The 26196-nt window shown below is 43.9% G+C and overlaps 1 protein-coding gene across 8 annotated transcripts in view; it reads right to left on the bottom strand.

The window, feature by feature from the left end:
* Positions 1 to 9039: 9039 nt before the first annotated feature.
* The window catches only part of phactr4a (phosphatase and actin regulator 4a), a 37059-nt gene continuing 19902 nt past the window's right edge, over positions 9040 to 26196 (bottom strand). For 5 of the 8 annotated variants that reach the window (XM_085792309.1, XM_085792310.1, XM_085792311.1 and 2 more), the window contains 10 exons: positions 24508 to 24855; positions 21197 to 21328; positions 19385 to 19934; positions 16151 to 16386; positions 14291 to 14444; positions 14044 to 14099; positions 11587 to 11648; positions 11331 to 11468; positions 10437 to 10513; positions 9040 to 10246 (listed from right to left, as the gene is read on the bottom strand). In XM_085792309.1, the coding sequence (XP_085648435.1) occupies positions 10231 to 10246; positions 10437 to 10513; positions 11331 to 11468; positions 11587 to 11648; positions 14044 to 14099; positions 14291 to 14444; positions 16151 to 16386; positions 19385 to 19934; positions 21197 to 21328; positions 24508 to 24855 (1769 nt within the window). In that variant the 3' untranslated portion in view covers positions 9040 to 10230. The remainder of the gene's footprint in view (positions 10247 to 10436; positions 10514 to 11330; positions 11469 to 11586; positions 11649 to 14043; positions 14100 to 14290; positions 14445 to 16150; positions 16387 to 19384; positions 19935 to 21196; positions 21329 to 24507; positions 24856 to 26196) is intronic. The other 3 variants (XM_085792313.1, XM_085792312.1, XM_085792314.1) reach the window with 2 other exon arrangements.

The following is a 26196-nucleotide window of genomic DNA, read 5'->3' as shown; positions in this document are numbered from 1 at the left end:
CCACCCCCACACATCACTCTGAGGAGGGCAATTAAGTCTGAGCAGCGTGCACTTTACTGATATTGTGTTTCCTGATTTCTGGGTAATTAATTCATTTGACCTTTTGAAAAACAGATAACAATAACATCAGTTTTCGCCGCAGCCGACCCTCTCGTCTCCTGGTCGCTTTTAAAGGCAGAGATCTCAGAACCTAATTGAGTTCAGTGTTATTGGTAAGACAAGACATCCGGGGGCCTGGTCCCACAGACACAACAAACAGTCAGACTCCACAGAGACGCCTGGGTTCATCAGGGCACAAAGAAGTTTAGTTCTTGGCTGTTGTGGTGCAATGAATTCTGTAAATTAAAGGGATATTTCAACATTTTGGCAAATTCGCCCTCTGCCATAATCCCTATTAGTCATAGCAGTGGGTTCGCTACCTTTAATTGTCGTTGCAAGCTGTTTTTCGATTGGCGGGGCAGAGATACGAGCTGCTCAGCTATTGCTACGGAGGCATACCATAATGTTCTTGGTTTCCTAAACTCATCAAATACACAATCCAACAACTCCAAAACGCTCTCGTCGACAAGTTGTGACCTGCACAGTCACAACGCTATGAGATATAAACGTATAATTGTGTGCTTCCATATGCCTCCGTAGCAATAGCTGAGCAGCTTGTATCTCTGCCCCGCCAATCGAAAAACAGCTTGCACCAACAATTAGTAAAGGTAACAAACCTACTGCTATGACTATAGGAACTATAGGAAGGACAAATTGTTGTATTCAACAATATGATCACGGTCCACAATTATAATACAATTTGTCACAAAAAAAACAGTACTCAATGTGGTCACAGTCCATTATTATAATACAATTTGTAAAAAATTAAAAAAGACTGAAAAAAACCAGTCTGAATTAAACTGAAGACTGGACCAGCACCTGTCAGGCTCCACACATCACAGCATGGGTGATTTGGGCTTTGAAAACTTAATAATTGAAGCAAAATGAGTGTAGTTAGATCAGAGAGGAAGTCGTGATGGCGCCATGAAGGATTCAGTGAAGTTCTCTCATCCACCCACGGTGCTTCCTGCAGATTACATTCCAGGCAGGACACACAGCCTACTATACTGTATACCTGGAAAACCCGTGCTGGAGAGGACGTGTTTTAAATTGATGTTTGAAGTTCGCCCCATTCTCCTTCTGCCTCCACCTCAAAGCGCCTCATCATCTGGCAGAACACATTCTCCTGATCCAAGGCCTCGCAGCAGCCCACATCCCACGTCCCGCCGCAGCGGCACCGAGCTTTGTTATATTCACGAAATGTAATTACAGTCTCGCATCAACGACCCCGGGGTTCTCTAATGATTCAGTGATGCCCCCACCCCCTCCACCTCCACCTCCAACTCCAATCCCCCCCTACCTCCCTCCCTCCCTTCTCTCACAATCCATCTCACGCTGCTTCAAATACAGCTTCCCTCTAGGCTACTGTCTTTACAGCAAAGTCTTCATTTGTGCTTCATCAGCAGGGGGAGGTGGTCAGGGTGGGGCCTTCTGTTTTGCCGCAATAACCTGGGATTTGATTATTATTGTCATCCTTCTACTGGGACGCTGATATCACATCCAAGCTACTTGTCCTGCGATCGAAATCCCAAATCTTACATAGCAATGTAATCATGACAAGATGATAGTGAAGTGTTATTAGGTTATGAATTGTCCCTAATAGAGGTTTGTTATCTAATTCTGGCTGCCTGCCACAAAAACTCAATGCATTGATTAGTCTCAAGGAAGACAAATTGGACATAAAATTTTCATTGCTCGAGCGCAGTCATAAATATTAAATGCTCATATCCAAGATGAAGTCGTGTTCAGCTCATTTCTTTTTCTTCCTCTTTTTCCTTCAAGAACATAACGTTGCACAAGTAAACAGTCATTTTCTACGTTCAGGATTTATTGCTAATCTTACATTCATGCAGTGCAGTTTGGTTTCGGGAACAGAATAAGCTGATTTTTGTTTTTCTTGTTGTGTAATTTCCCCGTTTTACTGGTGCAGACAGATGTAAATGTAAATTCTGATTTAATTCTGTGGCACATTATTGAGATATTTTGTGGAAAGAATGACCCTCATTCTAAGGTTCAACCCTTCAATCCCTTCATAAATTGTGTACTTATATGCTATTGGCTGTTGCGTAGTAGGCTATTGGGTTTTTGTGCTGTGTTGTTCTAGGCTACGTCTGTACTATGTTCTTTTATAGCTCCCCATTGCTGCTCAGCCAATTGCCCCACTGGATATGAGAAGTGATTGAGATTGAGATGGTTAAATTATTCTCCTGATGTAAAATGATGTAGGAATGAAAGTCAATATTCCTGTCAAGAGCAACATTAACTACTCAGTGATCACACTTGTAATTTTTGTGGATTTTTAAGTAGGCCTAGGTTGGTTGACTTTTACGGCTCTGTTGGCACCAACAACGGATCTAGATGAGACTTTCTTTGTTGTGTGTGTTAGCATGCTCATGTTTTAGGCTACTTATTAATATCTACTGATGGTGCCAAATACAAAGTCAATGTTCAAATTAAATTCCAGATGCTACTTCTGGACCACATCTGGACTGATTCTATCTGCTGTCTGGCTACAAGGATCAGACAACTGACCAGCAGCGCAGGCCTACTGACCAGGATGAGTTTTCCACACTTACTGACCAACCAGCACTGCCACTGCTAATAGGAAATCATGCTCCATTAGAGGTCAAAGCTTCATGCTAATGTTAAAAAGTCAGCTCACAATACCTGTTAGCTTGGAATCCTGAATCTGATGTTTTCCTTCTGTGACTCAGATTTGATAATTTAAAGGGATAGTTCACCCAAAATTCAAATTTGACTCATTTTCTACTCATCCTCATGTCGACTAAGAGCTGGGAGAATTTTCAGAGTCCTCCGTGCCTTCTCAGAGTTACGGGGGGGGTTCGCGCAGCAGTATTTGTCCATATAATGGTTGTGAATGGTGCTCACTTTTCTTCGTCCAAAAAGACACACCAAAAAACATCCAAATACCTCCATAGTGCTCCTCTGTAATGTCCCTCTTGTATTGAAGCCCCGACATGAGAAATTGTTCAAAAAATTAAACAAGTCTATATTTTAAGCTTGTTTGTAGTGGAAGCTCCCAGTGTCTCAGTTCACTGCTCTTCCTGACTGGCGGAACAATTTCTCATGTCGAGGCTTCAATACAAGAGGGACATTACAGACGAGCACTATGGTACTTGGATGTATGTGTCTTTTTGGATGAAGAAAACTGAGCACCATTCACAACCATTATATGGACAAATACTGCTGCGCGGACCCCCCCGTAACTCAGAGAAGGCACGGAGGACTCTGAAAATTCTCCCAGCCCTTAGTCAACATGAGGGTGAGTAGATAATAAGTCAAATTTGAATTTTGGGTGAACTATCCCTTTAACATGGACATCACTAAATGATGTGGAATCTGATCCTCTCAAATCAGATTTGAGTCACTATCATTTGTGGTTCCAAATCAAAAACAGATCTGATGTTTTGAAATGCAGTCTCTTTTTATATTATTGTTATTCATCACAACAGTGTGCAGGTGGGAGTCCAAAACAAACTTAACAATCCTGCTGACTCAGCATCCACACACACACACACACACACACACACACACACACACACACCTCTGTACTGAAGAAGCAGCAGCAGCTTCACAAGCCATAATTACTGAAAGTCCCTGTTTTCATTCCTCTCCTACTCGTCTGCTTCCACATTTATGGAGGTTATTTTCTATCATAAATCAAGAGCATATTATGTTGATTTGAGAGCATTACTTTTTGATTTGACGTTCAGAAAACTCTGCTCTCATATTCAAATTTACTCTGCTCGCGCTCAAACTATGTGCTCGATGTTTAAACCTGTGCTCTCGGATTCAAAGTTGCCCTGCTCGTGCTCAAACTTTGCTTTCGCATTCAAGTTTGCCCTGCTCGTGCTCAAACTGTGTGCTCGCACTTGGTCACAGCTGCCTGCGCAGAGTGTTTCCTCTTGCGCGGAGGAAAGTCCTGCTCTCGGATCTCTGCTCTGCTCACGGAGTTTCTGTCAACTGTCAACCAATAGAAGACCGGCTACTGTTGACCAATCAGATCATCCCTACTTCTATGCTTCTTTGTGGGTGCGTTCACTGTAATTCAAGGAGCGTCACATACGGGCGGGCACTCTTTCTACCGGGTTTATCTATTTCCGCCCCACAGGCTGTTAAATGTGGCGGCTCCCTTTATGTTTTGACAACTTTTGGAATAAAATATCAGTTAATTAATACACAAGCGCCCGTGCTTTTCATTACAATAGGTAGCTATATAAACATAAACTAGCAGTAGTAGCGGATGGGTGCCTTATGTATGTTTTTTTTTTTTTATCCACGTTCATCGGTATATATGTTTTATAGTCTAAATGCCAAGAGTCACTTGTAAGTGCTGTGATGGAACAGTGGTTAAGGCAGATGACAGTAGCTCTTTTTGTTGATCATGGGACCGCTGGTTCGAATCCCGGCCCTGCCGGCACCCTCATGTTATGCTATTTGATTTTTATGATTTTTTTTTTTCATTGAAACGCTTAACAAGAGATGGTGGGTATGCCAAATATGCCATGATGATAATAGTAATAATCAGTGCTTTCCCAAGAAGAAAGAGACTGAGTGAGCGGGGAGACAGTCACCATGGCCGACCGAAGTACTCAAGTAAGTTTATTGTTTCATGTTGCCAGATACCTACTATATTGTACCTCTTTCATCTTTTTACAGTCTATGCTTCCATATCGTTTCAATATAGGCTACAATTTGTAGTGTCAGGGAAGCTAATGCTAAGCCTAATGTGGCCATGCATAAATCAGCCTCGCTTTCAAAACACACACTTGCGTTGCACTGATCCAAAGTAGTGCGCCCCCTGGCTTTGACCCCCGGGTGTCACGCACCAAAATCATTATCATCATGGCATATTTTTTTAATTTTCATTTCATCATGTTTTTAATCACGCATGGTAACCCACCATCTCTTGTTAAGCGTTTCAATGAAAAAAAAAAAATCATAAAAATCAAATAGCATAACATGAGGGTGCCGGCAGGGCTGGGATTCGAACCAGCGGTCCCATGATCAACAAAAAGAGCTACTGTCATCTGCCTTAACCACTGTTCCATCACAGCACTTACAAGTGACTCTTGGCATTTAGACTATAAAACATATATACCGATGAACGTGGATAAAAAAAAAAAACATACATAAGGCACCCATCCGCTACTACTGCTAGTTTATGTTTATATAGCTACCTATTGTAATGAAAAGCACGGGCGCTTGTGTATTAATTAACTGATATTTTATTCCAAAAGTTGTCAAAACATAAAGGGAGCCGCCACATTTAACAGCCTGTGGGGCGGAAATAGATAAACCCGGTAGAAAGAGTGCCCGCCCGTATGTGACGCTCCTTGAATTACAGTGAACGCACCCACAAAGAAGCATAGAAGTAGGGATGATCTGATTGGTCAACAGTAGCCGGTCTTCTATTGGTTGACAGTTGACAGAAACTCCGTGAGCAGAGCAGAGATCCGAGAGCAGGACTTTCCTCCGCGCAAGAGGAAACACTCTGCGCAGGCAGCTGTGACCAAGTGCGAGCACACAGTTTGAGCACGAGCAGGGCAAACTTGAATGCGAAAGCAAAGTTTGAGCACGAGCAGGGCAACTTTGAATCCGAGAGCACAGGTTTAAACATCGAGCACATAGTTTGAGCGCGAGCAGAGTAAATTTGAATATGAGAGCAGAGTTTTCTGAACGTCAAATCAAAAAGTAATGCTCTCAAATCAACATAATATGCTCTTGATTTATGATAGAAAATAACCTCCATACACATTCACCTGTTTCCACCACACAGTGATTCCAAAATCCAACTGAATAACATCTGTAGCTGCACATTTGTTATTCCCAACATCTCCTTAGTTTACCTCCATACACAGAATGCTGTGTGTGACATCGTGTTATTATTCTGCACGTGCCGGTAACATAAGGGCCATGACCATTTCACACTTGACTCTGATACTGACCTAAAAGATAATGTGAACAGCAGCATAGAACATTTGGTACAAAGAACAATGAAAGGCTTGAGGTAAAATAAGTTTATTGAAGTCCTTGGTTCCTCTGTTGACAATTCATGACGTTGCTAGCATGGATAATATACAATAACCGTTACCATACCCCCACCCCACCCCCGGCTACTTTTGGGCGACAGGCCAGGCCGTCAGCAGCTCCAATTAGTTCCACACATGTTCCGCTGCAGAAACAGCTTGACAGTGTGATAACTAGCTAACCAATTTAGAGATGAGAAGTCTTCTGACAATCCGTTGATGAGGACCCACATGTCCACAGTTAATGTTATTAAAGCAGCCGATGAAGAGCCACCAACCCCCCTCTGACATCTGCAGGTTGACCTGTAGCACATGGGGACAGCTTGTGACACATTTTAAAGTCCCCCTCCAACCATTCTTTTTTGTTATTTTAAAACATTCTCTGTGGTCTTTAAATTGTGATTATGAAGTTTTTATCCAAAATCACAAAACCTGTGCCATTTCCCAGGACTCTCCTTCTGCACTAGCCTCGTAAACCAGCCTCTCGCGGAAGTGCATTTCATTTCATTCCGAGGGAGAGTCTGGCCTTATCCCCCCTCTAAGCGTTTGGGGTGGGCGGGAGCTGGGCGGGAGTAGTAAAGACGGTTTAATATCTTTGGTAGTAGCGTTGACAGACAACCCCATTCAGCCAATCAGCAAGTTGGTGTAGTGACGGGGCTTTGCACCAGTCGGTCCCTGATTGGCCAACGTGTTGTGTCAATCACAGCGGGCGACGCTGATTGGCTCGGCCTTCTGAGGGTTTCAGTCCAAACGCTTAGAATGGGGATGAGGCCAGACTCTCCCTCGGAATGAAATGAAATGCATTTCCGCGAGAGGCTGGTTTACGAGGCTACAGTCTGCACAGCACCATTACCAGCTCCAGCTCATCAGAAATGCGACTCTGAGTGGTGGGCAGAGACAAAGCTGCTCTGATTTTGTCTGTCAGTGAAGCGGAACCAAATGAGACTGTGGTGGGCCGCTAGACTGTTAAAAAATAAAAGAAGCATGTGGCGGGCCATACACCGAGCTATCCAGCCTTTTAGTTTTGATCCAGGTGCAGAGCGCTGGGTTGTGACGCGTCAACCCAAGTCTGCCTGAAACTGCCAGTTAGCGTCTGCCGTTGGTTCAAATACACTACTCACAAAAAGTTAGGGATATTTGACAAGACTATCCCTATAAAAAGTTCATGCTACAGTGATGTTCTATCATGAAAGCCTTTTACTGTAAGTAGAAGGATGCAATGGTCATTTCTTTATCTCAAACAACAGTGGTGGCTACAGCACAACAAACATCTCAATGTCTCAATAAATCAGACTGTGCTTATGATGTTTGTGGTTAATCACCTTGTTAGAGAACAGCATGTTATTCAATAAGGAGTGAAACATTGAACAATTGGACATGTGCATTCAAAAGTTTAGAGAAGGTTAAATTAAGTTCACCTGTAAAGGTTATAGTGCATTTTAGGTGCATTCTGGAATTTAATCCAAAAGCTAAACATCCCTAACTTTTTGTGAGTAGTGTAAGTTTGAAGGCAGAAATGCAATTTCACACTTACCTTTCTGCTCATACAGTATGTCCTCTAACATCAGAAAGATCCCACAGGAACATGTGAACAACATGAAACACATGATCTTCATCGGAGGGGGGCTTTAAAACACACACAATTCGCAGACCTTCATTCCTTTATCTCAAGTTACAACTAAGTGTCAAACCAAGGCTGTTCTTCCAAAACTAGTCTCTGTAGTTTATCATTCCTTTTGTTGAAACTACAAAGAGGGAGTGTTGACAGAAACTTTAAATCCCATGTTCATCTGCGGTGAGATCCTAACAAAAACAGACAGCTCTCTACTAAAAGCTCAAGATCATTGGTGAGATATCAACTTCTCTGTCTCAGCCTTATCTCAAGTGATGTTTTTGCCTGTGTGTGATTCACTTTTTGTCACTGATGTGTTGAGTTAACAAAGAGATAGACAGACAAAAGGATGAAGATGTTTGATGTCAGTTTCTCATGTCACTGGAACAGTACGTGCAAAATGGAAGATATTTTAGAAACAGCATGAGCCTGACAGCCGGATAAGCCACTAATAAATCCATCTACATGACTGTATTCTTCTGTTAATACCAAGTAAAACAAAAGAAGAGAAAACAAGTCAGCATGCGGTGCGTCTCAGCGTCCTCCGTGTCTTCATGTGGTCCCAGTCTGACTCCATGATGTGGACATCAGGACCCGGTGGGTGCCAGACCATCTGCTGCAGGACTCCTTGATGTTCCTGCCACTGAGGATCCTTGTTGTGTGCCGTCCTCAGAGTTGGTGTGTTAGTGTTACAGCTTTAATATTCCTCTCATGTGTACCACACCATTCACTAGTAATTGATCATTCTTGTAGCTGAGAAGTTGCTGTGTTGTCCAGCAGGATGAGATGATGCCTAATGAAAACCCCCTCTCATCACTCTGCTTTAATAATCATTTGACATTCAGTCGCCATCTGAAGGATAAGCGGAGGACAGCTGTGTCCCCCATTGGACGGCTCCGTGTCGATATGTTGCTAATTAGCATCACAGGGGAGGCTGAGGGGACAGACACTGGGTTTGTTCAGAGAGATGTCAGTCGCACTTATCTGAAGCAAATTACTCTTCAATTAAGGACAGTAAACCACACAGGTCCAGGACTGTGTGAGGAGGGACCAGATTGTAATCAGGACTTTTTAAAACCACATTTCTGGCTTTTGAGCACCAAGCTGCTGCTGCTGCTGCTGGTGGTGGTGGCTGCTTTGTGAAATCTATATTACACTGCCCTCATGTGGTCATTGTCAGGGTCCATATAGTAGTATCACTCATCCATAACCACTGTCAACCTATAGATGTAAGAGTTAAGATAATTAAAGAGACAGACACTGGAATAATCACACAAGGTTGAAATGAAAATCACAGATTATTGTAATTTCTGAGTGGATTGTTCATTTATACAGTGTGGTTGCAAAAAGATCTCTGTATCAAAAAAAAAAAAAGATATTTTGTACCATTACTATCTGAGAAATACTTTACAATTAAAACATGTCAGCATTACTGTAGATATACAATATAAAGTTAATCAAATCTACATATGATCTATACAGTTGCAGCCATCTACTGACCTGCATATATAAAGTACCATAAAATAGCCAGGAAAATAAAAATATGTACATTTTCCTGCCTCAATAATTCATTTATAAACAAAGAATTTGAGGCTCAAAACCTTTGAGTTTTCTATACACCCGATTAAGGAACATAAGGTGCCTTATTAGTAGATAATTTAGTGATATGTGCTCCATGAGAATCATTTCAAAAGATCAAAAAAAAAAAAAAAAAAAAATACAGTAAAAATGCACAGGTATTAGAATATTAGGTTGGAATCAGTGCTCTGAGTGTCTACACACAGAGCTCCACTGTTGATTCGGCTGAGGTTTAAATACACGTTGGCTTCCGCGCCAACCTCTTTCACATTTTGCCTACTTTTCAAATCACAAAGTGTTCGACCGAGTGAGGAGTAAGGCTGGTGGTAGACGGGTGTAAGTACCAAGCATGCACGTACAGTATAAACAGTGTTTAAACAGACTCCGGATTCGCTCAGTGGTAACAACATCAGTGCTACAATTATCTCTTAATGTGCAGGGACTTCCTGCTCCTGCCAGGAAGCCGGGAGCTGCGCGAAGGCAGGTAAAGGCGTAGTGGAGCGGTTTCCTCTGAGGGACACCCAGTCACCCCTTTGAGTTCAATCAAACTCATTCTGAGTCTCCAGCAGTAGGAGGGAGGGAGGGATGGAGGGAGGAGGGATTCCTCGCTCTTTAGTGATGGCAGGCAGTGCCAAACAAAACTCCCCCTCGTCCTGAATTCCACAGTCTAAGAAGTGGAGCGTGTTTTGAGAGCCAGCCGTGCTTCCACTGATTGTGGCTTTGGTTCCAGTTTCTCAGCGACGGAGGGCTGTCTCCAGCTGAAGCACGTTAACAGGCAGTAAGAGGGGGAGGGGGGAAAAAAATATACAGTATATAACCATGTGGGCCACGCGTTCAGTTTGTAGTGGGGATACTCCTGATGTTAAGTGCTTCACGGTGCAGCGCAGCCAGCTAAGGCCGATGGAACCTGGAGGACAGAAGGAGGAGGAGGAGGAGGAGAGGTTATTCAGTGCTGCTGCTGCTATTACGACAACAAACATAACAGCAAAAATCTTGAAAAGGGAAAAACACAAGTGATGAGATATGGACGAGTCTGCTGACTACACTTAGAAAAACAGCTGGGGGGAATTATTGATGCGGTGCTGTTTAGGACTGACCGGGTGTAGATCCTGCTCTCCTCGTGGACCTCCATCTCCGAACTCTTGAATTCATTGAGCTCCTTGCGGATGGCAGCCTGAGAGGAGACATGAAAGACACAGCTCTTCAGTGAGGTGGGGGGGGGCTTTATCCGTTTATAGCAAGTCACAAAGGAAGTGTGTGATCAAAGCTGTGTATATTTAGATGATTTTTCCCTGGTGGTATAACAGACCAACTCACAGAGACTGTTTTTTTTTTGTTTTTTTTTTACAGCAGATTGTCATGTCACTTTTAAAGGTCCAGTGTGTAAAATGGGGGTAAAACTGTGACATCCAGCGCTCTTCGTTGGTTTATTTATGAACGTGAAACTCACTAAACATGCTCTCTGGTTGGCTGGATTTTCCATTCGGCTTGCCGTACAAACATGGCGGCGCAAGATGGCGACACTCTCTAAAGCAAGACCCTTGTTATATGTAGATATAAAAGAATAATAATTATAAGGCTATGAAAACCAACAAAATTGTATCTTATACAAATATATTCATGGGTAGTATATTCAGATTTTGCCTATAAACCTCACCAATTTTTACACACTGGACCTTTAAGTTGAACAACCATCATCTCTGTTGTGACATATTTTCACTGGACCAGGTTGAATCTTTGTGGTAAAACAACAAGCCAGCCGTTGAGCAGCCTCCCTCTCACATTCCTGGGTTCTACCTTGATACTGAATCTGCTTGGAATGCAAATCCTCAGAGTTGAACCAGGTGAAAGACGCTGCTGTTTAAAAAACGCACAGGGCTTAGGTCGGCTCTCGCTAAGAAGCTCTGAGCTACTGGAGCCCTGTTAGTATAAGGAGAGGTGTTGACTCTGTGTGTGTGTGTGTGTGTGTGTGAGGATGTGTGGAGTCTCACCTTGTCAGCAGGAGTGAGCTTGGTCCAGGGTTTATCTGCTCGGCGGTCGTAGTCGTGGGCGTGCGTACACTCCACGTATTCGTGGAAGCGCAGGATCTTCCTGGCCTGGAGCTCGGCCACCGTGGGTCTCTGGGACAGCTGGAGACACAGTGGACAAGGGGGGGGGGGGTTAAAGCCAGGTGCTCATAAAAGCGACTGTGACAACCCAGACATTACTTATAAAATGTACGATACGGTTTCTGTGTTGCGTCCTGACCTTTCTGGTGAGCCTCCGTTTGATCTCGCATCGCTCTAATCGGCGGTCCGCTTCGTTCTTGGCTGCGGGAGGGAAACACATTCCATGAGCGAGAGGGAAACACTGAGGCCAGTCACTTGGGTTTCATCGGAGCTGCTGTCGGCACGCCGCCGTAACGGGAATCTGTAGTCGCCGCCTCGCTGCGCACAAGGCGGCGCATTGTTGTGGCGCGAGCGCACAGCGTCGTCTGGGACCGGTCATTTGAGGACAGGCCAGACACGGGGTGGAGGAATGAATCCTGGATCAAAACGTGCTGACAGATTCTGAGGGCTATTATATGTTCAGACCCGGTCCTGGGACCCACTACACTCTGTCTGCAGGGAGCACGCTCCAGATGCTCATGTGTTGTGTGGATACCGTTGCCTTTTAGTCACAATAGGGTCAAATTCACTTTCACAACTACAAACATCTGTCTTGATTTTCTCGAGAAGCGCTCAGACTTGATGGGTTCGATTCCTGTTTGTGTGATAAGTGCAGTGCAGACAGTAACATTGTTTAGAGGAGCCGTTCTCAGGAACGTAACAAGGAATCTTAAATGAGTCTGTCAGTACGTTACAATAATAGTTGAAAAAAAACTAATTATGGCCTCAATCCAACTATAACTGGACAACTGAAGTGCATGTAAACATGTTAGTCTGATGATATCTGTGATTGGGGCTTGTGTGCACTAATCACAACAACAGTGTGAGGCAAGGATGACTTGATAGGTGCTGGCACTCCCACCCTCCTCAACCAATCACAGTCGGGAGGATATTTAAATGCCTCGTGTACCGCACCAGAACCATTTGACCCTGATGAAGACGTTGTACGTCGAAACGTTGGTCTTGTTGCTTTGCACTAAGTGAACTACTCGCATCACCAGTGACTCGTGTGCTCCAGGCTCCTTTTTTCGTGTTTTTTTTTTCGTTTCCGCAAGGATGACTGTGTTGGCTCAGAGCTACACAACCCTGACATTCAGGTGTGGAGTGTGGGACAGACTGAAGCTGGCCACCATCAGTTCAGACACAACCATCCCACAGCTCCAGCAGCAGCAGCAGCAGCAGCGTGTTGTCCAGACATGAGACCAGATGTAAACATATTTCTATCCATTATTAATGTCTGATCCAGTTATTTATGCACTGCTCTGCTAAGCTGTGGTGATGGAACAAACACAACACGCTGCAGTTCTGGCTGATTAGAGAAACGCGGCGCTCGTGTGGTGTGCTGTTAACTGTTACCATGGTTACCAAATGATTTGCTGAAGTTCACAGGCTGACATTAGTGGCATGGTTGCATGCGGCCGTCCTGGCACTGGTCTGTTAACACACAGCGCTCGTTGTGCCAGTGACTGGTGAATGTATGTGTCACCAATGTCAGGGAGTGACGGTGTGGGTCAGCACTGATATCTACTGTAGCAGCGCTAGTGTTTGTGTCCAACTGGACACAGATGGAGAGAAGCTGCAGCTCAGTCTGGTACAATGCTTCTTTTCTCTTCGTCTTGTGCCTCTTGAAGGAAGTGATGCAACAAGAAGACACATCAAATACATAATAAATAAAAAAGAATAATAAATCTGGGCACATTAGAGTCATTAAAATGAGATTGCAATGTGTATTTGACCGTTATTTAAACAGTCAGGGCAGTAGACTGAAAATATCAGATGGATATTTGATTCAGTCTCTTGCTTTACACTTTACATCCATTATACCACATGACCTTCCTCTGTATGAATGTCAGGTGTGATGAGTAGTCAGAGTTTCTGCTGCTAAATTATTGCCGCCACTGCTTCAGTTTGGGGCAGACGCACAATAATAATATACCAGATACTATTACTTTGCAACTACACTCGGCTCGACTTGACTCTACTGCACTCAGTTAAGGTGCTTTTCCATCACAACCGAGTCCTTCGTAGTTCCTCCCCAGCATCAGCGGGGTCGTCATATCACGGCGGCTACGGCCGCGTCGTCTTGCTCTCTTTTTTCAACGTGGTTTTTTTCAGCGTGGTTTTCCACACAGCTGACATTTAACTCACGTGAAAGAATAACAACAGTCTCAGTACAGATCAGTGGGCGCTGTTACCGGTGTGTTCTTAAAATTAGCGGGTTTGATTCTGAAACACTGGTAGTGTACTGCCTGCAGAGGTACCACTTCTTTCTAGGGGGGTTTGGTGCATACACAGTTTAAATAACCATTCTTCAAATCTGACCCTATATCTAAATAACCTAACCCTTACACCCTAACACTTATAATATACAAACTGCTTCCGTTTAGTTCAGTTTGCCTCAGGCAAGATGGGAAACACACACACACACACACAGATGCAGACTCCTTAAAGGATGAGAAAGATGAAATGTTGTGCTCTGCTGCTGAGGGATTGGATGCAGAGTCAGATAAACACCTGAGAGCAGCAGTGAGGGAGATGGAGGGAGAGTCTCACTCACCTTGAAGAATGTTCCTCTGCTCCAGCTCCTCTGCTGACGGCCTCTGACTCAGCCGCCTGGGGATGGACCACAGCGCTCATTAACCATTTTAACGGCCGTTAAGTATCACAGATCGCAGCAGCAAGAGGGAGAGCCTCTCAAAACTCTGTCAATTTAAACTTAAGTAACGGACGTGATCTGTCAAACTGAGCGGCAACTGGCCACGTCGGTCTATGGATCATGATTGTGGATATGATGAGTGTGTTACCGTGTCAGTGTGGTGCCGATCTTGTTCCTCAGTGCTTCCCACTGCTCTCTGTTTTGCCAGCTCACGCTGTCGTGGTTGTCCTGAGCCTCCCTCTCCTGTCTCTCCAGCTTCAGGGCCAACGTGTCCTTGCGCTTCACGCGGCTGGCCAGCCCACCTGCTCCACACACACAGAGCAGATATGTTTATGCATACTGACCGCAGATGATCAGGGCTCACAAGTTTCCTCCGAGTGCGTCTCTTCCCACAGCAGCTGATAACTTTAGCTGTCCGTGGTGCTGAAGAAGTTACTGTAATGACCAGCAAGCTGTGCTGTATATTAAACACACATAGATCAAGAAGTGTGGTAAACACCACACAGCAGTGTTTTATACTGGGAGTCATTATGAAAACAAAGCTTAATGTGCAGTGTACAGCCTCCACCTGGCCGCCCACACTTTGAAAAGTTAACTTTTATCCATTCAGCTGCTCCAGCAGATGTTACCATTCGGAACAGTCAGTGCTGGGTTTTAAGTTTATTATGAGAGGACTGGTTCCACAAATACAGCCGTCGTCCATTGTGGATAACTTTTACACAAGTAATTTACTTTTCAAGGACGAGTCCTCCACTCACAACTCCACATTACAGTATGGAACCAGGAACATTAGGAACCACAACACTAAAACAACTTAGAATCATATTTAGACTGGGGCATTAACCACAACTTATCACTAAATTGAGTGTGTTAGTTTAGTTTTATTGTCTTATCTGATTTAAAATGAAGGATGTGAATGTTTCAATTAGAGAATGTCATTTAAAGTTTTCAGTGTTTAAGAGAAAAGTAGAATTGGAGCAACTTGACCAGTTCTATACTCAGAGGGGGGAGGAGGTGCTTTCTAATCACATCACATCACCATGTGTGTCTGTGTTGTCAGTTTAAATGCTTACAGATGTAGAGGGTTTGAACGTTTTCATCTTGGCCTTTTGATGCTCTTTAAGAACTGCAGCTCTGAACTATCTGAAGGGAAGCAACTTTTTAGTATCTGTCTCTGAAAATACATCAAAATGTGGCCATCACAAACTCCCAGAGCCCAAATCCTCAGTCCCAAAAGTCCCAAAACCCAAACTTACTTCACTGGCTTTCATGACCACAAAGAGCAGCAGTGGTTCTTTGGGGGCAGGGACATGTTTGGCATTTTTAACTCACTTATTCAGTTTTCAAAAGAGCTGAAACTCCCTAGTTCAAACTTTTGTTAAGCTTAAAAGGAAACCAGAAACCACCATGACCACGCAGGAGAAATCAGACTGAATGCACATTTTTACTACAACTTTCTTGAACCTTGTTCTTGGACTGGAAACTGGAAACTAACTGTAAATAATATTCTAGAAATGGAAAGAACAACATACAGAATCACAAATCAAGAACCAGAATGTCTCAAAAGATGGAACAGGTGGATTGAATATACAATCCACCTGTTCCATCTTTTGAGACATTCTGGTATTCTCCATATATTTGGAGAACAATTAAATAATACTGACGACTGCAGTTCTCAAGAGTTTTTTTCTTTTTGTAGACTTTTGAAGCGGTTAGAATAATTATATATTAATATGTATAATATATTTCTGTCTATTTTGCATTTATTTCTCTATTTTGCTGTTTTTATCTATTTATTTATCTTTTTCCCCCTATGTTATTATGAACATTTTTTCTTTTTCTGTTGTATTTCACTATAAAATACACACATTTTGTGGGATTGCTCGAATTTCTAAAAAGAAATATGTGTAATGGAAATGTGAATCAATGATTTGTGCAGTCCTGCAATGAAGTATTAAAAAAAACCTTGTTCTTATGAGAGTTTAACTCAGCTATAGCTAAAACTTACTCGGAGGGCCTTCCTCATCGTCGTCGTCATCGTCATCGTCTCTGTACAGGATGGGGCCGTCCGAGTCAGACTCCTCCTCGCTGTCCCCGGGGCCCCCGGCCTCAGGGATGACGCTGACCCGGGGGTCTTCCACCAGCCCCCTCCTGCTGCGGGGCTCAAACTGAGGCTGACGGGAAGGCCTCAGAGGCTGCAGCTTCCTCATCTCCTCCTCCATGTCAAAGTCGTCGTCCTCCGGCCTGAAAACAAAACACAGCGGCTGTGAGCTCAGATTCTGTCTTTCTGTCGCATCGCGGGTTAAGAACAAACTAATTTGTTTCTTGTAACCACTCCCTGCTCCTGTAACCTGGAACACAGCCAAGGATTTGGCCATTTGAGCCCTATTGCTTCTGGGGAAATAAAGCAGAATTGTTTGTGAACTGTTATCTTAGTGATCTCTTCACAGAGTCTGAGTCTGACTGCTCTGCTGCTGAAAGCACTGAGGTTTTGTTTGTTTTTTCACATTGGTACTCCAGCCATCTAGTATTGTGATTCAAGTAAAACACCTCACAGTTCTATTTCATGTTTCCAGCACACTGCACTGTATGTGTTAGAGTAGTTGGAGTGCAGACTATTCTAGTCTGTTATAGTGTAGTCTGAGCTGGACCCAGCCACCCGATGGAAGTCCCGCCTTCCTGTTGCCGGGGATATTTCAATCTCCGAGTTGAAAAAATAACCAACCCATGTTTGTACAAGTCGTATTGTAGACTCAACAAACTTCCTTTACCAATGTTTTGCTGTGATGTAGCCATTTTTCTGCCTTTGGGCGATTTTTTGGTGGAAGTGTTACACCAAACCTGTTTCCCCCTGGCAATATTTTGCGAGCGCACCGTTGCTGTGGCGCCACCCACAACGATTGTGATTGGTTGAAAGAAATCCAAACAGCCGTGGCGTTTCTTTCCTCTAATCTCAGAATGAGAGTGTGCCCAGCCAGAGAGAGGTCTGGTGAGGGAGAATAGTTCTACTGTGGTTTATGTACTAATGTAGCTTCTGCTTTTCTGATTAGTCTTCCAACAGACTCCATCTCTTATAAAGTCCATGAGATCAGACAGAGGATCGGTTGCTCGTCTCAAGCCTCTTCTGCAGAATCAGCTGAGCGTACAACTGGTCCCCGTCCCCTCTGGCTTTAAAGCTGCTCTGGTGAAAACCTTCACTGAAGAAAATCACATGTTGATCCACAGTCTCTTATAAATTATCGCCCATGGAGCCGCATCTCAGCAGCTTTCAGCCCACATATCGAACAGTAATCCTTTGAACCTTTTCAATCTGCTGTCAGGGACAGTCCCTCCGCTGAAACCACAGCAGCTTAAGTAGAAAATGATCTTCTGTTTACTATGGATTCACATTCCACCTCTGTGCTTCAATCCCACTGCTGCTTTACACAACACGGACCGCTGTGTGCCTGTACACCGAGAGGGAAAACAAACTTGTGTCTCTGGCCTGACCCTCAGGTGCTTACAGTTTTCTGAAAGAACACCATGTTTTTTCTACAATAACACGGCATCAATACTTTTAAGTGAAGGGCTCCATCTTTGGAAGATGTTTCTATTATGAAAACTTTTATTAACTCATTGAGTGCCAACCACGTAATTTCTCGTTTTTCGTTCCCATGCGTTGAGTGCCAAAAACGAAATTTTTCGTTTTTTGCTTTTTTTTTAAATTATGAAAATAGACACTTTAATACACATTATATGTAAATTTGGGGACTCTACGACGAGGAGAACTGAAATAGATGACGATCAAAGTCACATGACAGCTCATGATCTGGAAGTTTTTATCATAACTCAGCTTCTGCAAACGGAGTTCTGCATGTGGATGCAGCAGCTGCTCCGCTGCTGCTCCGCTCTCACCCGCGAGGCTGCAGCAGCTGGGAGCTGAACCAGGAAGCTCTCAGCCCACTGTCCCGCCCGGTCTTCATCTGGAGCAACACCGTGTCCTCCCCAAAGTCCTCCCGCGGTAAAATCTGATGGTCTCTGGGTCAAAGCAGACCGGCACCACCGACCCGTACCACAGACGGACCGCGACCACCGGCGGGACCGGTGTTCGCGAGCCGCTGTGGCCGGCAGAGCCTCACGTTCCGCGGCGAGAGGCTGTGACACGGCACGGTGCGTCTGTGTTATTGCTGTTTAGTGGCGCCCCCCCCGCCCCCGATGGTGGTTTTGTGAATAGAACAACAATTGTTGTGTATATTTATCTTATACGAGCCCTTTGATCCAGAAATGCGAGTGTCTGAAGAGCGACAGACACAAACAGCGCAGCTTTCATAAAAGACGCTCTATCTCCTTTTCTAGAAAAAAAGGAGGGATTTTGGTGAAACCCAGCCATGTTTAGCTTGACTTTTCTCAGGAACGGAGGCACGTAGAAACAAACGGTTTGTGGCCATTTGAAGGATAAAGTTAAACCTTTCAAATGAGCTACAGTATGTGTTGGTGGCAATAATATAGAATACACTATGGCTCTAAAATAAAAAGTCAAATATGGTCTAATTTGCCGGTACACTTGACTAAAACTTTGGAAAGGAGCGCGGCACTCAATGAGTTAATGATGAATCTGTAATTAAATCTCTTGATTAACATGTAAACCTTTTTCAGAAAAACAGCTCAAAACTTCCTAATATTCAGTTCACCATCACAGACAGTGAGTCTGAGAGAATGGAAGCAGTGAGTCCTTGATTGAGAAAGAACTAATGACATTCATTATCATTTAGATAGGAAGTTTTATAGATTTATGATCGATCTCACTTCCTGCAGAAACTTTACCCTATATGTGTGTCAGTCTACTAAAACTGGGTGTGTCCTGTCAACAGCTCTTTGTATTGGCCTGTGCTGCCTGTGATTTTATGGGCAGGGCTCCAGACTGTTCCTACATGGGGGCATTTTGCCCCTAAAATTTCAGATGGTGCAAGTCATTTTTCATCTACTTATTCATGTGCAACCGGTACATTTTCTTTTTTTCTTTTTCTATTTTGTTAGGGGCCACACTGTGCCCTGATGAGTTTATGTCTTTGTGTGTCTTTTAAAAAGGAGCTACATAAATTAAAGTACTATAGTTAGCATTTTTATGTATATATCCTGTGAGTCTGCCAAAAATGAAAAACCGCGTATAACTACTGAGAGTTAACCAAATTACATAAGAATCTCTAGAGTTGGACCATAAAAGACAAAGTTAAACTATAATGTACAGTGTATGAACACTTACAGCCTCAGAGGTTCGATGTGGATGGGGAGAGAATTGCGTGAGTTGCCCCCGGCCTCCACCAGGAAATCTGGGGGAGACTCGAAGAGCAGAGAGTGGGCTCTCTGGGAGCCGTCTGGGTTGGGCTGAGCCGGACCGGGGCTGGCCAGCGCTCTCTGGATGAGGATGTGCAGGGGGATGGCCGGAGGCTGGCTGGGAGGCTCGGTGGTCGGGCTGGGGGGATCCGCCTGCGCGGCGGGCACGGGACCAGAGGTGGCGTTGCTGGGCGGCTGGAGTGAATGAACCCTGGGAGGGGACGGAGGTATGTGGGACGGCGGCGGAGGCAAAGGGTCGCTGAAGGTCTGAGGAGGCGCTGCGTTGGTTCTGTCCTCGCTGCTGTCACCGGCAGCGGCGGCCGGCTCGGCGGGATCAGGCTCTGGGATCTGAGTGGGAGGGGAGGGATCCACAGAGAAGCGCTTGGTGACGGGGGTCATCCTCTTCGGTGGGGTCGGTGGAGAGCGCTTAGCCGGCGCCGGGACCACGATGACACCACTGCCGGACTGCGAAAGCTCCGCTGTGCATAGAGCAGCCAACAACAAGAATCAACACTTGGTCATAGAGAACCTGCAGTAACAAGGTGAAGCTGTACAGTAGGGCTGTCAGAACCAACTTCACTATTCAAACAGAACTCTAATTATTTAAAAAATTAGAACATCGAACACTGATGTTCCAACGTGTGCCTTCTGCAATGACAATTTGTGCATCGGGACATTCGGGGTAGTAAAACAAAGAACTTTGTTGTTGTGCGCGACGTAGAGCTGCAGCTTCACATTTACAAGTGGAATCTTTTAATTGCCCCTTTATTCGGCTGGGGCGGTGGCCTATGTGTTCCCACACTACGCGCACATTCGTTTCTAAATTTTTATCGATCGATCCACAGACCACTTGCATGCCGATCCATGGAGAGCGATCAGCACTGATCGTTGCAAATTTCCCTTCTTGAAGTTTTATATTGAATTGGTAAAACTCAAGTGTGTTGCAAATGTTACATAACAGATAAGGATGGGATGCGCTTTAGTGCAGTGGTTCTCTTTTTCCAGAAATCTTTCCAAAAATTCATGCCACGGGCAGTAATTTGAACGTACATTGACTAAAAGAAGTAATGCCATTCAGTCTCAGAACAAATTTGCGTATTTCTGTTTTTTTTTCCAAAATTTTGTCCAATGGGGGGTCTGTGGTCTAATTTGTGTCCTTGGGGTCCTTGATGTAAAAAGGTTAGAGAACCACTACTTTAGTGGACGTGGGATGTAATAATAAGCTGGTATAGGTGTATATAATGAGCTAAAACAAAACAAACAAAAAAACATCAACAATTTGAATATATTTGGATTATTTACATAAGAAGCATTAGACATTCATATCAGATTGACAGCCCTACTGTACATTCCCTCTGTGGACGGGTGGAGTTAGTTTCATTAACAAAAACAAGCACAAAAACAATAACTGTTTTAGTTGGGAGGAGAAATGGATGGTCTTGTTACAGTTGAGTCAGCACGGGGCGACACACACATGTCAACAGTCTGAAATGAACAGCCACTGGGATCAACAAACACATTCAATGCAGACATATCCAGTCTCCATGCACTGTTCCTTGCAGTTTTTAAAGCAAGTTAGTTGAGGTAAACACATTTCCAACGGCTGTGATACACATGCGATGAAGTACTTGTGTTAAAAAATGAAGGTGAGATTTTCATCCGGATGCTTTGAAGCTGGTGGATCTATAAACCACCGGGCTGCAGGCTCTTATAGATTGACATGTAGTGGCCCAGTGGGTACCTGGGTAGGTCCCTCCAGCCCGGTGCTGGAGGTACACGGGCAGAGAGAGGTAGAGGCCCAGCTCGCTCTGCCGTCTCCAGCTGCTCCAGTAACAAGGCTGCCTGGCTTTAGAGCCCCTGTTCAACGAGGAAGCTGGCAAAAATGAGTGGAGATGTCAGGGACGGGGCTGGGTTTACATTCCAAGCTGAGGGTGAATACAGAAAAAGGTTGTGGATAATATTTGTCTTGGCTGAGTCCGAGGATGACTGAGAAATAACTCAGCGTAAGATAAAATAAAAAAAAGAAAAATAAAGTGAATTCTTCTGATAACACAGAGTTACAAATGTGGTATGATACAGTGGTTTTCTTACAGTACTCCTCATTCAAGATGATAAAAGTGTCATAGCAAAACCACTTCAACTATTTGGATGAATTCTATTAGCCTGTTGCAGCAAGGCTGGAACTTGTATGCTGGAAACTTTTACAGAGTTTCCCCACCAGAGAGCACTGACAAGTTCATTTTGACACATTCAAATGACTGACATCTGCTTAAGTACACACAAATGAGATTGTATTCAAATTTATAAACAATTACTGTGTCAATATATCCTCAGCTGACTAACATCGGTAGTCAAAAGTATCACGCTCTCCACTTAGTACACAGTACATTGTTGATATAAACTCAGGTAGTAAATACAGTGAGCTCAACAAACAGTTTAATTTAGTCTTAGTTTTTCAGGTTTAAGGAGAAAGCCCCTGTTATACCTCTGAAGATGAACTTATGTGATTCTTCCCTTTTAGTTGTATCCCATAATCTTCCCATCAGTCCTCACCAAGTTACATTCACTCTCATCTTTTTTTGTTTAGCTCAGTTGGTAGAGCAGCCGCCCCATGTGTTGCGGCTATAGTCCTCACTGCAGACGACCCCGGTTCGAATCCCGCACCGAGTGGTCCTATCCTGCGTGTCATTCCCCTCCTCTCTGCCTCCCATTTCCTGTCTCTCTCTCGACTCTCCTATATATTAAAAGGCAAAAAAGCCCCCCAAAAATACTAAAGAAAAGAAAGAAAAAGAAAACGTGTGTAGAAACTTCACCAAACAAATGGTAGTGGAATGTGTCACTGCCTCAGACAGAAATGGGATGGGCTGTAAACAAGAGCAGCTGTGGCGTGCTGGGACAAAGGATATGGAATACTAAAAGTCAACTGGGTTTCTATCCGCCCTCCAGAGAAGTGCTGGTATTGCATAAATGCTGTTAAGACAAGCTGGTGCACGTCCCCCTCCCCCAGAGACTGGTGGCTGTACGGATCAGCAACATGTTGGAAAACACCTACACAGCAACGAGCTGCAGACTCACCCACTCACTCACCTCACGCTTAGATTAGGGAGGAAAAAGCTCAAGGTAAACACCTAATAGCCCTGAAAATGTGCTGTGGATGTGATTTTTTTTAATATTCGAAATACAAATATAACTTCAACAGCACACTGACAAGTTTTAGACCACTAGAAAATAAACTCCAGCAGAACCGTATTTACAGATAGTACTTTTATATGAATGTTTCATTTTTCATGATCAGTCTTTAAACTCCTACTCTGTGAAAAAGTAGTGCAATGGAACATCTGAAAGAAAATCTTTGCAGGGAGAGGGTGACCATCAAATAACATGAATGAAAGCTACAAATCAATGTCTTTTTTTCACCAAAACACAGATGGGGTAACACTTCTCTGCTTTGGCACATTGAAGTACTTTCAAAGAATATCCTGCTCCACTTCCTCACGTTTTTATCCACAGACACACACAACAGGTCTGTTAAAAAAAAAAAAAAAAAAAAAAAGAAGAGGTGTGATGTCGCACACCCAACATACCATGTAAATCCCAACCTGAACCGACGCCTCGCGTCAGTAGTTTTGCTTGAATGAAAAGAGCCTTTGATCTACAAAGAATATTCCAGGCTGGATAAAATAAAATAAAATCCATGATCAGAAATAAGACCTTAAATGGAACGAATGTTATGCACCAGCTCAACCCAAGTCTGTTGATGTGTTACTCCCAATGGCAAAGTAAACACTCTTTGTTGAGCTGTAAATCTTTAGTTTCACACAGTATCAACCACTGAGTTCAGCTGGACAATCAGCTAACAAACTGTTTTCAAACAGTAACAGAGTGATCATCCACTGCTACGTTCAGTCAAAACACCAGTTCATGTGTTCAAAATGATCTCTTACAAACAAGAGGTGCTGGCAGATTTTCCCATTTTAACATCTTAACTGAACGCAGCAGAAAAATCACACTCTGCCCTCTGCAAATAATCAGAACTGTGCAGCAAATACTGAGCATTCACATCGGTGTCCTCTGTGTCACGAAACACTGAACCTATACACTGTTTGAAAGTTAAAGGGATAGTTCAACATTTTGGCAAATTTGCCTATTGCCATAATCCCTATAGGGGTAGGTTCATTTACCTTTAATTGTCAGTGCAAGCTGTTTTGAGATCGACGGGTCAGAGACGTGAGCTGCTCGCGGATCGGTACTTTCGCCTTTCCCTCAAAACTCATCAAATGCACAATCCAACAACGCCAAAATGTGCTTGTGAAGAAGTTATGACATGCACATTCGCCACACTATGAAATAATAACGTATATATGAAGAAAATACTCAGAATTACAAATTTCACTTTTCAAAATTTCAAAATCGCTCCGCCCAGCAGCCATGTCTGAAATGTGGTTCCGGCTATGCATTCCTCGAACTCCATTTCACAATGTTACATTATTATCTCATAGCGTGGTGAATGTGCAGGTCACAACTTGTTCATGAGAGCGTTTTTGGAGGTGTTGGATTGTGTATATGATGAGTTTGATGAGCAGAAGTACCATGCACCTCTGTTGCGTTAGCTGAGCAGCTCGCGTCTCTGCCCCGCCAATCTAAAAACAACTTGCACTGACTATAAAGGTAATGCACCTACTTCTAGGACTATAGGGATTATGGCAATAGGCAAATTTGCCAAAATGTTGAACTATCCCTTTAAAGCTAGCAGCCTTGCATAAAACTGTGTATAAATCTGAAGATCCAATATATTTCACAGCTTGTGAAAAAACACAACAGCATTTTTGTTTTAGTCCTGAATTTGTTTTCGCCAAGTGTTTAACTTGCAATTTGAGACCATTGTTTCTCACAGCTTCAGTCCAGTTTCCCCGTCCCTGTTAAAATTCTACAGCTTGTTTGATTCACAGCACAAAGACAGACACACAAAGACCAAAGCAGCTGTTTATAGAGAGAGGCTAATTTTATGTGTGCAATAAAAAAAAGTGCAGAAGCAGACGCTGACAGACTCACCGAGCAGTGCGGGGTTGCTGTTGCGGTTGCTGGGTTTGGGCGGAGGGACGGGAGGCTGCTTGGCGTGGGGAGGGACAGGGGGGGGCAGGTCAGAGTCTACTGAGGAAGAGGGTCGAGGCGGGTCCTCGATTAGCAGGGAGACGGTCCTTGGCGGTTTGGCGATGGCCATGGGAGCGGAGGACGAGGATGAGGACGAGGAGGAAGAGGAGGAGGAAGGGGAGGGGGTCGGGCTCCTGGTGGACTCGGTGAGGAATTTGGGGGGAAGCAGAGCCTGTCTGAGCGGTGGAGGATCCTGCTGGGAGTCTGGAGCTGGTTGAGGGTCAGGGATGGGGCGGACAACAGCAGACACTACAGAGGGGAGCACACACACACAAACACACACAAACACAGACATTAAAGGACAGGTCACAACAACAAAGGTTCTACTTAAACACAAGAGGCTCGACACACTGTACAACACTGAAGACAAGGCTGCGGTGTTTGGAAAGCAGGCAGAGCTTCAACAGCTCACCCAAAGCAACTCTCAGCAAGACTCTACAGCTGGAGGATGATGGGTAACATGAATCAGACCAGGATCACACACGGCAGACATGAAGGAAGATCAAAATCAAAAGAACTCGGTGATTTTTATTTCTTCATGTTCACCTGAACCCGCGTGTCAAAGCCTGATGTTTACCGTTTCAGCTTCATCACCCGAGACAAGAGTTCAATCATTTACCCGACGTGCCTTCACAGCACTGTTAAGAGATCTGGGTCTCCTCACGTGTTGGTGTTTCATCACTGGCTTAAAAAAAAAAAGCGCAGAATCTACGAGGCATGACATCTGATGTGTGTTGGCTCATGCCAACCTGCTAATGTAAACTCTGCCAAAAAGCAGGACTTGAATGTTTGATCTTGTGGTGACTAATCCAATGCATGAAGAGAGATAACTGAAGGTAAAGGACAGCAGTTGATGTTTGGTTGATATCTTTCATATGAATAAGTATGTAAGGGGAAAGTGGCCCAGGAAGGAGCACTCAACAAAACAGACAAAAAAAAAAAATCATATGTCAGAGTTTGATTTAAAGTTAGTAACAATGTCTCATCTCCTGTGTTGGGTACATTTTACTGACCGACTCCAACTTGGTCCAATCACTGCTCATCATCTCAACATTACCACACTTTACTATCACTTCAAACATCAAAGCTGCTGCCACAGTCAGACAGGCTTAGCGTGTAGTTCAGCTACGTGACTGCACATTTGATTGACTGTCAGATTGTCACAGCATCATTACACTGAGATGGTTGAGCCAAACATGACAACACCAGGACATGGGTTTAATAAAAAAAAAAAAAAAACTAGAGTAACAGTCACTGTGTGATACATGGAGACAATAGGAAGTCTGGGAACGGCTTCGCTACCTACAGATAACGGATCAGATCAAACCCTGCTGGAGGGGGAGTGATAGCTGCACAAATAAAGAATAATTTCACCTTAAATAATGGGCTTTACATTATCTTACTGAGCTGTGATGGAGGGGTTACTGAGTTAGAGGAGCCTGACATGACCCAAGATATGTTGCCAGATCTTTTTATGTCACTGTCACAGAGGGAATGTTTAAAATTAAACACTCCACATAACACACCTTGCTTAAAGGGATAGTTCATCTTTTCTGAAGTGGGGTTGTATGAGCTACAAATACCCATTAA

This window comes from Trachurus japonicus, chromosome 11 (assembly GCF_045865225.1).
Source record: "Trachurus japonicus isolate A0001 chromosome 11, Traja_1.0".
Taxonomy (NCBI): Eukaryota; Metazoa; Chordata; class Actinopteri; order Carangiformes; family Carangidae; genus Trachurus; species Trachurus japonicus.
The sequence above is the reverse complement of the archived record's forward strand: the minus strand, read 5'-3'. Positions and strand labels throughout refer to the sequence as shown.